This window comes from Oncorhynchus tshawytscha, linkage group LG11 (assembly GCF_018296145.1).
Source record: "Oncorhynchus tshawytscha isolate Ot180627B linkage group LG11, Otsh_v2.0, whole genome shotgun sequence".
NCBI lineage: Eukaryota > Metazoa > Chordata > Actinopteri > Salmoniformes > Salmonidae > Oncorhynchus > Oncorhynchus tshawytscha.
In genome coordinates, this window is record NC_056439.1 from 18617000 (window position 1) to 18632155 (window position 15156).

The window sequence follows — 15156 nt, forward strand, 5'->3', positions numbered from 1 at the left end:
AAGTAGGCTTTGGCTGTCTTTTCAATGCATTTGATTGAACTAATGAAGATATATTCTTGGGGGCGGGGGGTCCTTTTCATTGTCATTTTTCTTTGTCACTGTAGGCCTACTGTATTTGCATGAACACGTTTTCATCAGGGAATTTAATGCACTTGTGAAATCTTATATGCCCATGTTTTCTAATGGCAAGGCAAGCGTCCTCTGAGCTGCTCCGCCTCACTCGGTCTCTCAACACACAGACTCCAGGCCAGCAGGAAGTTGCGTTCAGTGTGTCCCACTGTCCGTTGAGCGTCGGGACGAAGAGGCTCGTTCTCGTGAGCGATGTCTTGATTGACGGACGGTGAATACACATTTTCCCGTTTTAACGGGTGAATGTAATTATTAAGGGGTGTTTTTAGCATAACTAGTCGTCCTTTACCAAGAGCGGAACTATGGCAAACGTGAAAGTCGCCATTCGAGTTCGCCCTCTCAACGCAAGGTAAATTCAGCCTATTTCTCTTCTATTCTGAGTTCACTGTCAATAAAGTTGGACTACTAACTTGCTTTGCTTCGTATGCAAATGATCATTTTTAGAGTAGATGACAATAGCTGTGATTTATTCTGTTGTGTGTTGTCAGTGTTACTACCCATGGGAATTGGACTGAATTGGGCAGCCCCAGCTCATTCGATCTCTTGCCTACTTTCCGATACAATGTATTTAATGTCGTGATAAGATGTAGGTCGCCTATATGTCTTAAATGTGCATGATTTATATACGGTGCATACTCCCTCGGTCTCAGTTTGCAGGTTACTTCTTGAAAGGCCACTGACAGCAGGTATAGGGCAACGCTACACTGTCAGAATAAAAACATTTACGTTGACATTTTGAAAAATCTATTGTCTCCATTATTATGCAATTACTAAAGTAGTAATCTATATGCCACAGTAACAACATTGTAATTACCGTGTTAGAACAAATTAATGTGTGCTGCCTTCTAGTGAATACGTATCACCGTTTGTTATATCACTCATATCACAATCTGACAAGTAACATTTGTTGGCGAAACACTCATGGGAAAACTTTTTTGTGTGTCTACTTTACAGCGGCATAAACATGTTTTTATTGTGGTAGCTAGACTAGTGTAGTAAGCACTGTACCCCACAAGCACCCTCCTATTAGCCCAAATTACAACTGTATGTCGAGTTAAAGGTCCTTTGGGGTGCTTAGGGGGTGGGGTTGTACAGTTAAATCAAATTTAAGTTGACTGTATTTTGCCATTGCCTTTGGCCAAGCAATATAGGCCTAGCTATTTTTTTACGTCTTTGCCTGAACATCATTGGTTGTTTTAAATCCTTTCCTTGTGCTTTGCATTACAAAAGGGGACTTAATAGCTCAAATTCACTGTCATGCAAATACATGCTTCCTGGTTGTGTCTTTTACAGGGATTTAAGTTGGTGCTGTTGTGTGTGTGTGTGTGTGTGTGTGTTGTGCAGTGTGTGTGTTCATGTGTTAATGGAGAAGTGTTTTGCCCTTCGGTACAGTTTAATTGTCGCTGTCATGCCATCATTCAGGCTTTGCATTGTGACACAGAGATAACAGGAGAACCCAAGCTGTTACATGTTTCTCAAAGGACCAATAGGGCCCTACGTAATCTATCCTTTGCCAACTGACAGCCAATCCGACTCTTTCCAATTGGCTACAGTATGCTGTGAACCCTTTGGAGAGTGAGAGAAAGAGAGAGACAGAGAAACAGAGAGGACAGCACTAGCTATACATGTGTTACAAAGTGTCAATCCATTTGAGTAATATTTCAGTTTGTGTCAAAACAGAAGAGGCCTCATTTTATTTTCCATCTCCTTCCTTCCTCCTTCCATTCATGCTGGTCGAACCCCAGTTAGAAGCCGTCTCTCTTGAGGTTGTCGTGGTTTTGGGTTGGGCTGCTGGGGTTGGCAAAATGAATCCCACGTGGTGGAGCATGTGCTTATTACAACTTCCAACAGAGTCCCTGGTCTGATGTATCTACCCCGCCTCACACACCCAGACCAAGGACAGAGAAGTTATAAGTACTATTGCAGTGTCCCTCATTGTTGCAATCCCCCATTGTCGCTCAAGGAGTTTTAAACTCATTCAGCTCTACTCTTCTACAGCCTCAGATTTCATTCTGTTGCATCATATGTGTCCAGAGTCAGCATCTGGAGCACACAGAGACACACACACACACACACACACATGGGCTTTTGTCCAAGGAATGGCTCAAGCTTTCTCACCCGGGGGACTCTTTGCAGGGCCCGTTTGGACTGTTTTCTTTTGAATAAGAACTGGACTGTGTTTTTCCAACTCTGATTCCTAGATTTTTGGGATTGTCTTTGACACCATGTAATAGTCTCATGTCACTAGTCTCAAGTAGCGCTTGCTAGATTTTTGTCTGCCGTCCCTCCCTCTTTAAACGTCACAAAGGCAAAGTACATAAAACAGAGTTTGAAAAGGTAGCGCCGATGAAATGATGGCTCTGTAACGACCGTTAATGTAATTAGTGATTGGTCTCATGTAGCCGTCCTGTCTAACTGAGCAACGTGGGTAGATCAGAAGAGCCGATGAATGAAGGACATGGCCTGTCACCTTTTATTACCTCTCACACTCAGCTAATATATAATAATACATGTCATTTTAGCAGGCGCTTTTATCCAAAGCGACTGACAATCAGGTGTGCATGCTTTTTATGTACGGGTGTTCCCAGTAATTCAACCCACTATCCTGACTTTACAGGTGCCATGCTCTACTAACAGCTACAGAGGACCACCAGTTCGTGGTCATGTCTGTCCACCACGACTTTCCGTCTTCCCCCGCATCTGTTACCCGTCTCCCCAATATACCCTGGGCAATTATAATGTGTAGTTAATGTGGGCAAATGCGTGAAACTATACAAAGGAAAGTATACTAACACAATGTCTATCGCTCTGCCTTTCACAGGGAAGGTGTGGATGGAGGGAGGCTAGCTGTGCAGGTGGAGGACAAGTTGGTTAGGATAAAGAATACTAAGGTGAGTGCTATACTGGCTTTTTACCCAGCATGTAACTGCACAGGTGACTCTGATACACACACACACACACAAATGTCTCCTAAATAGTATCAGATTGGGGTTATTTTTCTTGTAACCAAAGCAGAACCCTTATTTGGGGCTATATAGAACCATGGTTACAAGGTTCTAAATGGAACCTGTATGGGGCTATAAAGAACCCTTTCCTAAGGTTCTATAAAGAACCACTGAAAAAGGTTCTATATACTATAGCGGAAAAGGGCTCTACTATAGTTCCAACCCTTTTTTATGGTTCTTTATAAAACCTTTATGGAGAATGAGAAAGGTGGGTTCTATAAAAAATCTGAAAGGTTCTTTTGTAGACCCTTTTGTAGAACCATACAGGGGTTTTTATTCTGGTCAGCCATATTATATTGTTACATTTCCATAGGTGTTAATATTGTGTTAATTGGCTAGTTCAACCAAGCGAGCTACCTTCTGGAACAGCTGGGGATCCCTGGCTGATTTAGTCAACTGTCCTCAATTGACACAAGGCCACACATGAGTCTTTCACAAGACACATCACTGGCCATGGTTTTATAGAATGGCATAACACAACAGATGAGATCAACTGGAATGACACTCTCACTCACGGTTGCACAAAAAGAGCTGTGCTCAAACTACGCCCCCAAAACATTGTAATCAGCCGCCTCCCCGACATTTTACTCCTCACTAAAAGAGCAAAGAACCCCTTTATGAACTGTAAAGAACCATCGAAGAGCTCAAAGGGTTTTTTGAGTCATCGTGGTTCCACAAAGAACCCATCACCCTTCCCAAAGAACCCTTGAGGAACCCCTGATACTGTATATGATATTCCCATGTTCTATTGCTCTTTGATATTGGCCAATATACAGTGGGTAGAACAAGTATTTGATACACTGCCGATTTTTCAGGTTTTCCTACTAATGCTAATTAATTACTTAAAAATCATACAATGTGATTTTCTGGATTTTTGTTTTAGATTCCGTCTCACAGTTGAAGTGTACCTATGATAAAAAATTATAGACCTCTACATGCTTTGCAAGTAGGAAAACCTGCAAAATCGGCAGTGTATCAAATACTGCTCCCTACTGTATGTCTCAATTAACATCAGAGCTGAGGCGGCGATCTTGACGGACTGTTTATGTGTGTAGGGCAGGTTGAGGGCAGCAGGTTTCGAGGAGGTGGGGGCATCCAGAGGGTATGTGTCTCTTACACACAGGATGTTTACACTCAGGACTGGGCCCTTTGCTGTCTCAATCCAATATTGTTTATAATGATTATGCAGAGCCTACACTCCCTCACACACATTGCCTCACACACTCGGAGACACTTAGAGGGAGGGACTGTCGTACACAGGGCCCACAGGCACGCACACACATGTAGAAACACACACACAAACACACACACAGGCAAAGGGATCCTCCCACAGACACCACGACACTCATACACACACTCCAATAGGTCACTCGAAGTTGTTACAACCCAAGTTACAAGCCAAGTTACAACCCTCATACCTTTTGTTAGAGCAAGTGGTTTAAAACCGTCTCTGTAGCATGACTGAGTATCTGTGACAGCTCCCCCCCCCCGAATCTAATTATTGCCTCCCAGATCCAGCAATTAGGAGGACGCTGCTTTATTACCCCCTCTTAGTGACTCAAAATCAAGTTTCTTGAGTGTGAATGTTCAGCTTTGCAATATTATCGCTGGTTGTTCAGGGCTGGAGATGTTTACGGCAGAAGTTAGAGAAGGGAGAGGATATGTGTTTTAAGAAATTATGTGAAAGAGACAAGCCACATATGGTGTCCTGCTGTTATGGGAAGAATTATTTTAGGCAAGTGGGACAGTTTGGATTAAGACGGAGAAAGTGAAAAGAGGGGAAGAGGAGAATGAACACACACACTCGGATGGGAGAGAGAGGGCAACGTTGAAGAAGGACGGGAGAGCAGGCGAATGAAGGAATGGAGGAGACAGAAATGGAGATAGACGGATGGATAGAGTAATGACCACCACAGAGGCGAGCTCACACACCATATCTAAGCCTGTGTGCTATGTGGTTTCACTCTCAGATCAGCCATCTGAAGCAAGGCTATTGTTTAGTATCGTAACAATGGTGCATGGCTGAAGTAGCAGGTTTTCACTGCAGTCAATTGGCTGTGAGGAATGAATAGCTTTAGTGTGGCCTAATGCTGCTGTTAGAAACTTCATTGAAGATTGACTTGATTACTGTCAGACTGTGCAGAATCCCTGATCTACAACTGTGCATCCCAAATAACTACTCGTATGGGCCCTGTTCAACCTGATCCCCTTAAACCGAGTGTGTTCTGAAACGATGGTGATGTCAGCTGTACATACAGTGCATTCGGGAAGTATTCAGACCCCTTGACTTTTTCCGAATGTTGTTACGTTACAGCCTTATTCTAAAATGTATTTTAAAAATGTTAAAGAATTTCCTCATCAATCTACACACAATACTTTACTCCCACCTACATGTACTATTTACCTCGACTAACCTGTACCCCCGCACACTGACTCGGTACCCCCTGTATATAGCCTCGTTATTGTTATTTTGTTGTGTTACTATTATTTTTTACTTTAGTTTATTTAGTAAATATTTTCTTAACTGCATTGTTGTATTCGGCGCATGTGACAAATAAACATTTATTGGATTTTTATTGGATTTGATGGCAAAGGAAAAACAGGTTTTTAGACATTTTTGCAAATGTATTCAAAATAAAAATCCTACCATAATTACATAAGTATACAGACCCTTTATTCAGTACTTTGTTGAAGCATCTTTGGCAGTGATTACAGCTTTGAGTCTTCTTGGGTATGACACTACAAGCTTGGCACGCCTGTGTTTCTGGAGTTTCTCCCATTCTTCTCTGCAGATCCTCTCAAGCTCTGTCAGGTTGGATGGGGAGAGTCGCTGCACAGCTATTTTCTGGTCTCTCCAGAGATGTTCAATCGGGTTCCAGCCACTCCTGTGTTGCCTTGTCTGTGTGCTTAGTGCGTTGTCCTGTTGGAAGGTGAACCTTCGCCCACATTCTGAGGTCCTGAGCACTCTGGAGCAGGTTTTCATCATGAAGCTCTCTATACTCTGCTCCGTTTATCTTTCCCTCGATCCTGACTAGTGTCCCAGTCCCTGCCACTGAAAAACACCGCCACATTATGACGCTGCCACCACCATGCTTCACCGTAGGGATGGTGCCAGGTTTCCTCCAGACGTAACGCTTGGCATTCAGGACATATATTTCAATCTTGGTTTCATCGGACCAGAGAATCTTGTTTCTCATGGTCTGAGAGTCTTTAGGTGCCTTTTGGCAAACTCCAAATGGGCTTTTTTACTGAGGAGTGGCTTCCATCTGGCCACTCTACCATAAAGGCCTGATAGGTGGAGAGCTGCAAAGATGGTTGTCCTTCTGGAAGGTTCTCCCATCTCCACAGAGGAACTTTGGAGCTCTGTCAGAGTGACCATCGGGTTCTTGGTCACCTCCCTGACGAAGGTTGTTCTACCCCGTTTGCTCAGTATGTCCAGGCGGCCAGCTCTAGGAAGAGTCTTGGTGGTTCCTAACTTCTTCTGTTTAAGAATGGATGGAGGCAACTGTGTTCTTGGGGACCTTCAATGCTGCACAAAATTGTTTTGATACCCTTCTGTGCCTCGACACAATCCTGTCTCGGAGCTCTATGGACAGTTCCTTCGACCTCATGTCTTGGTTTTTGCTCTGACATGCACAGTCAACTGTGTGTCCTTATATAGACAGGTGTTTGCTGTTTACCGAAACAGGATGCAACTGAACTCAATTTCGAGTCTCATAGCAAAGGGTCTGAATACTTATGTAAATAATTTTTAAAAAAAATAATCAAAACATGTTTTATACATTTGCAAACATTTTCACAGACCTGTTTTCACTTTGTCATTATAGGGTGTTGTGTGTACATTGATGAGAAATCCAGTTTTGAATAAGGCTGTGATGTAACAAAATGTGGAAAATGGGAAGGGGGTCTGAGTACTTTCCGAATGCACTGTACACGGAGACAACGATATCTACATGTTAAGAGAAAGGTTTGCCAATATCACACAGTGAAGATGCATACGAGGTCGACGGTTTGTAAGGTCTCGCGCACAAGATGAGAGTACTGCTTGTGAAATGATGCTCAGTTGGCTGTAAACTAAAGTTGTCCAGAGCAACAGCTCAACACTTCTGTCCGGGCGTGTAGATACATGCTCTGCTTCAGTTGCCCCCTTCGTGGCATGGCCCTTAGTCAACACCAGGGCAGTCAGTCTCATTAGTAATGCTGACACTGTAGTTGAGTTTAAGTGGTTGTCTCTAGCAGTAACACCGGTTGTCTTGTCTGGGCTGTAACCCTGTAACCACAGTCCCGTAAAGAATACGCTTCGACACTTTATTTTGAAGACCTGATTTGAATGTACAGCAAAACGGGCACGTTGTGTCAGTACAGCTTAAACCGTACCTCCGCTTTGATAAGCAAGACATTTGTCCCCGAGAGTCCCTAACTGACCGACGTCTGTTGTCTCACTGTCTCTCTGTCTGTGCCCCCCCCCAGCTGGATGGACGTCAGGACGTCCATGGAGACTCCAGGGAGAAGGTGCTGGAGTTTGGTTTTGACTACTGTTACTGGTCTGTGTCCCCAGAGGAACCACACTACGCCTCACAGGAGGAGGTAAGAGGGAGTCCTGCATGTTGTTTTGTTTGTTTTTTGTTTTGAGCTGTTCTTGTACCGGGTTTCGTGCCGGTTGAGTGGCGGCATCGGGCATGTGCGTGCCCAGGCAGCCTTGGGGGTGTTGGCAGGGGTGGGTGTCAGTAAGCACAAAATGGGAGTGAAAGGTACTATCTGTACTTGTCCAATCAAGTGTTTTTCCACGGTCATGATGTGCCCTAAGGAACACCACCCTGGCATTTGTGTGTGAGGCAGCCGGGGGGGGGAATCACAACCTGAACTGAAGGAAGAGGTCCAGGGAAATAATACTGTGTTTGGAAAGAAACAAAACGTCTTGGATTTTGATTTGTGCGGGCCTCAGATTCTCTTTTATGTCTCTGTGATTGGCTGATTAAATCTGTTTGTGCTGCTTTGATTGGTGGGTGCTACCGTTTTTCCTGGTACTGATGGGAGGAGGATCCAGAATAAGACCCACCCCCTCAGATCCAGACTAGCAGAGGCCATTGTGTCATGTTAGTTGGACCTCCGTTTATACAACTCAAACTTGATTAATTCTGCATTGTCTTGTTCTGATTCCTGGCTGATTTATTTACAAACAAGCATTTCAATTAAGGACAAGCTATGCAAGCAATGTTGCCTTTGGTGTTGAAGACAAGTACCATGACATGGGAAAAGCCTTGGACCACCATGGCTTGGTCTAGATCCAATGATTTTGTTCTGGTCTCTGTCTGTGAAGACTGGAGAGTTCCACCCTCTCCTCCACCCTCTCCTCCACCCTCTCCTCCACCCTCTCCTCCACCCTCTCTGCCTCTCCTCTGCTGTCTCTCCTCTCCTCCACTGAAAAGTATCTTTGTTTGTGTGTGTGTGTGTGTGTGTGTGTGTGTGTGTGTGTGTGTGTGTGTGTGTGTGTGTGTGTGTGTGAACGAGCTGTGGCGGCCCACTCGCTGAAGCAAAACACAGCACTCTTTCCTCTCTCGCTCTCTCTCAATTCAATTCACTCGGCTTTATTGGCATGGGAAACGTATGTTTACGTTGCCAAAGCAAGTGAAATGGATAAACAAAAGTGAAATAAACAATTAAAAGGGAACAGTAAATATTACACTCACACAGGTTCCAAAAGAATAAAGACATTTCAAATGTCTTATGTCTATATACAGTCTCTCTCTCTCTCTGTCTGTGTCAGTCTTTCATCCCTCCCTCTCTCTCTCTCTCTCTTCCTCTATTGTCCCATTCTCTCCATCTCTGAGTTGTGCCCAGTCAGAGGGTGCTGGTGGGGTGGCCCTGCCACTACATTCCTCTGGTGACCCGTGGTGGGCGAGGAGGAGGGGCAACAGGGGCACGGCATAGAGATGAAATATATTGTTGTCAGTGTGTGTGTTTTCTCTTTACTTTTGTGGAGCAGGGTCACAATCTGACCTCTTTCTGAGGCCTTTAAGTGTGTGGCTGTTCCACACAAACTCTGACAGTGGCAACAGAGCTGACATTTACTGGCCACACGTCACAGATAGTTGCTAGGTCTACCCTTCTCTCTAGGCTCTGTCCCAAAGAATGTAGACGAAACACTATTTACAGTGCTGTATGTTGACAACATTTGAGTACAGTGTTGAATAAAACGACTAGGTGACCTGAGGCTAACACGAAGGACTGGTCGTAAGGGCAGATGACAAAAAGTCTGTGTTGTTTGTGCAGTTTCAGAACACTTAATACCCTCAGCAGTTCATACTTTCCCCAGACTTTCATACGCAGACACACAATTGAAGTCGGAAGTTTACATACACTGAGGTTGGATTCATTAAAACTCGTTTTTCAACCACTCCACAAATTTCTTGTTAACAAACTAAAGTTTTGGCAAGTCGGGTAGGACATCTACTTTGTGTATGACACAAGTAATTTTTCCAACAATTGTTTACAGACAGATTATTTCACTTATAATTCACTGTATCACAATTCCAGTGGGTCAGAAGTTTATATACGCTAAGTTGACTGTGCCTTTAAACAGCTTGGAAAATTCCAGAAAATGATGTCATGGCTTTCGAAGCTTCTGATATGCTAATTGACATAATTTGAGTCAATTGGAGGTGTACCTGTGGATGTATTTCATGGCCTACCTTCAAACTCCGCGCCTCTTTGCTTGACATCATGGGAAAATCAAAAGAAATCAGACAAGACCTAAGAAAAATAATTGTAGACCTTCACAAGTCTGGTTCATCCTTGGGAGCAATTTCCAAATGCCTGAAGTTACGACGTTCATCTGTACAAACAATAGTACGCAAGTATAAACACCATGGGACCACGCAGCCTTCATACCGCTCAGGAAGGAGACGTGTTCTGTCTCCTAGAGATGAACGTACTTTGTTGTGAAAAGTGCAAATCAATCCCAGAACAACAGCAAAGGACCTTGTGAAGTTACTGGAGGAAACCGGTACAAAAGTACCTATATCCACAGTAAAACAAGTCCTATATCGACATTATCTGAAACGCCGCTCTGCAAGGAAGAAGCCACTGCTCCAGACCTCCATAAAAAAGCCAGACTATGGTTTGCAACTGCACATGGGGACAAAGATCTGATGAAACAAAAATAGAACTGTTTAACCATCATTATGTTTGGAGGAAAAAGGGGGAGGCTTGCAAGCCGAAGAACACCATCCCAACCTTGAAGCACGGGGGTGGCAGCATCATGTTGTGGGGGTGCTTTGCTGCAGGAGGGACTGGTGCACTTCACACAAATAGATGGCATCATGAGGATGGAAAATTATGTGGATATATTGAAGCAACATCTCAAGACATCAGTCAGGAAGTTAAAGCTTGGTCACAAATGGGTCTTCCAAATGGACAATGACCCCAAGCATACTTCCAAAGTTGGGGCAAAATGGCTTAAGGACAACAAAGTCAAGGTATTGGAGTGGCCATCACAAATCCCTGACCTCAATCCTATAGAACATTTGTGGTCAGAACTGAAAAAGCTTGTGCGAGCAAGGAGGCCTACAAACCTGACTCAGTTACACCAGCTCTCTCAGGAGAAATGGGCCAAAATTCACCCAACTTATTGTGGGAAGCTTGTGGAAGGCTACCCGAAATGTTTGACTCAAGTTAAACAATTGAAAGGCAATGCTACCAAATACTAATTGAGTGTATGTAAACTTCTGACCCACTGGGAATGTGATGAAAGCAACAAAAGCTGAAATAAATCATTCTCTCTACTATTATTATGACATGTCACATTCTTAAAATAAAGTGGTGATCCTAACTGACCTAAAACAGGGAATTTTTACTGTGATTAAATGTCAGGAATTGTGAAAAACTGAGTTTAAATGTATTTGGCTAAGGTTCCGACTTCATCTCTACTCATTAAAAAAGAATAGAGTTTTGTTTTCTCCCTTAATAGTACACTCGTGTCATAGACCTACCTATAATTTCAACAGTCTTTAATTCCATTTTAAAAAGTCTCGCCATTTTAGATAAGCGTCAGATTCATTTTCCTCCCACCGGTGCCAAGCACTATTTTAAAGTCGCGACTTAGCCTTGTGTTTTTCTCAAGCAACATGTCGGAGCGCTGTAGTGTAGTCGTGTGTGTGTCCAGAGAAGACGTTGTCCTCCTGGCTTAACTTCCTGTTGAGCCCAGAGGGACTGAGTCAATCTGAGACCCATGGAGGGGGGAGGGGAAACTCCAACCTAACTCCTGCTCCTCCAGTCTCTACCCCGACCACACCCCTCTGAGACTGCTCCAGAGCAAACCCCCCTATTCCCACCACTCCGAGCTGCTAGAGCTCTGCTGTGTTGCTTTGTACTGTCTGGATGTGCTGTATATGCCACAGAATGAAAAATAACACATACTGTGGGGTCTGCAATTATTGACACCCCTTGATAAAGCTTAGCCATAATGACTGTACAACGTAAATAATTCAAATGCCGAGCTATGTATTATATGCAAAAAAACATTTGGGGAAATAATATTGTTTTATACATATGAAATTGCTCTGGAAAAGAGCAAGTCGTGTTTTTCTTCTCTCAAAAAGGCAGGGGTCAAAATGATTGACACCGCTAAAGATTCTTATAAATAAAGTAGTTAAACGTTTAGTATTTGTTCCTGTATTCCTAGCACGCAATGATCTTTGACCCCTCTGTAACTTTCTCACTCAACATTATTCACGATTCATTCCGGATTATCTGTTATCATGGTAGCATCCGCATGAATGTAGAAGTGTTTAGAAACCTATTCTATTCTTATTTACAATAAACGTCACCCCAGTATGACACTACACATTATTTACCATTGATTTCTATTTTGCACAAAATGATCTGAAACACAACCAAAACAAACAGCAAATGCATCCAACGAGTTTGTAGAGTCACAAGCTTGATGTAATCATTGCATGCCAGGAATTTGGGACCAAATACGAAACATTTGACTGCTTTATTTATAGGGATCTTTAGGGGTGTCAATGACGTTGACCCGTTATGGTATATGCTGCAGTGACAGTGGTCTGGTGGCGTGTTCTCCAGAGGATGTTTAACTGCATGCTCTCCACTCAGTCAGAAAGAAGGAGTGAACTGGAGAAGAGAGAGAGGGAGAGTAGAAAGGAGGGGAAGGTGAGAGGAGGAAGGGTGCGAGAGAGAAAAAGAGAGAGAATGAGAGCTCCTAGGTATTCACTACGGAGTTAGGCTTTGGAACAGAGCGGAATAAGAGATATAATCCATAATGGAGCCCAGCTGTTGAGGTAGTGGTGAACTAGAGAGAGAGAATGGCCCTAATTATTTAAGCACTCATTTTGTAAGTGTTAGATGTGTATACTTACTGCGTAATATATTCTCTTCTATGTTTAATTAACATGGGACATTTAACCAAAACTCGTTGAAGGACTGGGGCATTTAAATAGATGGAAAACGGAAATAGCTGAGAACCGGGAATCATCTGGAGCACAGAGAGAGGAGGGTGGAAGAGGGAGTGAGAGAGGAGGGATGAGAGGGAGACGGAGAGAGGGGGGAGGAGGAGAATATATTGGGGTAGAGAGAGATGGAGAAGAGAGAACGAGGAGGGAGGGAGGGAGGGAGAGCAAAAACACCCCGGTCCAAGCTCCAAGCTGACTTCATTTGGTAATAAAACCCAGCATTGAGCTCCAGATTCAGATCCTGCCCAATGATGTCTTTTGGGCTGAAATCTAACTGTGAAAAATGACTAAGTGGAGCAGCTGTGAGTTTGGCAGACGAGAAATGGGCGGTTCTGTCGACCCCCTGCCCATTCCCCTCCTCCACCTCTGGAATTCTCTGTCTATCACTGTCTCTCTCTCTCTCGTTCTCATTCTCGTCTCTTTCTCTCTCTTTATCATTCTCGTCTCTCTCTCTTTCTCATTCTCGTCTCTTTCTCTCTTTATCATTCTCGTCTCTTTCGCTCTCTTTATCATTCTCGTCTCTCTCTCTCTTTCTCATTCTCGTCTCTTTCTCTCTCATTCTCGTCGCCCTCTCTCTCTCTCTCTCTCCCTCCCTCCCTCCCCCCATGCTGTGTTCATGACTTGATTATGCTCTTGGTATTTCTAGGTCTGTGTGTTAGTCGTGCTATAGGAAGAAGCAGAACTGCTCTGTGATTCACAGTGATTGGTGTGCATTTTCCTCTCACACTGTATTCCACACTAGTGAGCTTGAATCCACTGAATCCACTGATGGACTGGTCAAAGGAACCATGACTCCCACACATGTTTAATCTAGTGGCAGACTATTAGACTAGGTACAGACACTCACAAGCCACAAAGACATCAATAGTTTGGTCTTGCTTAGACGCTTATAAAATCCTGATTTAAAAAAAAATGTGGAGCACCTGTGATGGACAAAAAAAAGTATTCTGACTTAATGTTATCTTAGTAAGCACACGGTGTTGCTGCCCGTATCTCTGCATACTTGCAGTTCTCTGGACCAGTGATGGTAATAGCAGACCAGAATAAACCCCTATACTGTACCCCTACAGAGAGTATAGCAGATGAGACAGCCACACCATACAAATAAAACACATGGGGAAAAAAAATCACACTGTTGAAAGAACACGCGTGAACAAATCACAGACATACTGTATGTGTTTCCCCAATATTTCCAGTCCAGTATAAGTATCACGTGTGTTTTTGTAACTGGCGGGTTTAGAACCCGTGACTCCCACAGGAAAAGCCAACGTCTTGACCATGAAGGACAACACTCATTTTTAATCAGGCGCAGGCGGGGCTACCTCATCACGTGACCGTGAGCAAACACGACCGACTCGTGTCCGATACACGTTCACATGTGCATTTCCACATTTTAATGTCAACTAGGGTTGTCAAACGATTCAAAAATGTAATCGAGTTGATCGCAGGATTTGCTGGGATTACCAGCAAATTCGTCACTTGCTCAAATTGAGCTGTAATTTACAAAAAGTATTACAATAATATTTGCGTTTTCATTTTGTTCAAAGTAACGGTTAGCAAAATCGGGTAAATTGATGAACACACTTTGTTTAACTTCAAAGTCAATTGGTTTTGCCATCACATTGTTTTTAGCTATATAGATGATGAATGTTGATGTTTTCAGTGAATTTTAAACGCTTTCAGACAATGCGGAAAAAAAGATATACAAATAGTTAACTTGAGGCATGGAGGGACAGAATAAGTTACAAGAAGAACAAAAAGAAATGGAGGAACTTAGTCTGGATGGTCTTCAGAGATAGATGAGAGGGGCTGGGGGTAGATGAGAGGGGCTGAGAGGGGGGGGTAGATGAGAGGGGGCTGGGGGTAGATGAGAGGGGCTGAGGGTAGATGAGAGGGGTTCTGGGGGTAGATGAGAGGGGTTGAGAGGGGGGGGTAGATGAGAGGGGTTGAGGGTAGATGAGAGGGGTTGGGGGTAGATGAGAGGGGTTGAGGGTAGATGAGAGGGGCTGGGGGTAGATGAGAGAGGGGCTGGGGGTAGATGAGAGGGGCTGAGAGGGGGAGGGTAGATGAGGGGCTGAGGGTAGATGAGAGGGGTTGGGGTAGATGAGAGGGGCTGGGGGTAGTGAGATGAGGGAGATGAGGGGCTGGGGGTAGATGAGAGGGGTTGGGGGTAGATGAGAGGGGCTGAGAGGGGCTGGGGTAGATGAGAGGGGCTGAGGGTAGATGAGAGGGGCTGGGGGTAGATGAGAGGGGCTGAGGGTAGATGAGAGGGGCTGAGGGTAGATGAGAGGGGCTGGGGGTAGATGAGAGGGGCTGGGGTAGATGAGAGGGGCTGAGGGTAGATGAGAGGGGCTGAGGGTAGATGAGAGGGGTTGGGGGTAGATGAGAGGGGTAGATGAGAGGGGGGGGTAGATGAGAGGGGCTGGGGGTAGATGAGAGGGGCTGGGGGTAGATGAGAGGGGCTGGGGTTGGGGTAGATGAGAGGGGCTGAGGGTAGATGAGAGGGGCTGAGGGTAGATGAGAGGGGTTGAGGGTAGATGAGAGGGGCT

General features: G+C 44.3%; 1 protein-coding gene across 1 annotated transcript in view; it reads left to right on the top strand.

The window, feature by feature from the left end:
• Positions 1-80: 80 nt before the first annotated feature.
• Positions 81-15156, top strand: part of stard9 (StAR-related lipid transfer (START) domain containing 9) — a 56828-nt gene continuing 41752 nt past the window's right edge. The window contains exons 1-3 of the mRNA XM_042330606.1: positions 81-478; positions 2951-3020; positions 7605-7721. Coding sequence (XP_042186540.1) covers positions 432-478; positions 2951-3020; positions 7605-7721 — 234 coding nt within the window. The 5' untranslated portion in view covers positions 81-431. The remainder of the gene's footprint in view (positions 479-2950; positions 3021-7604; positions 7722-15156) is intronic.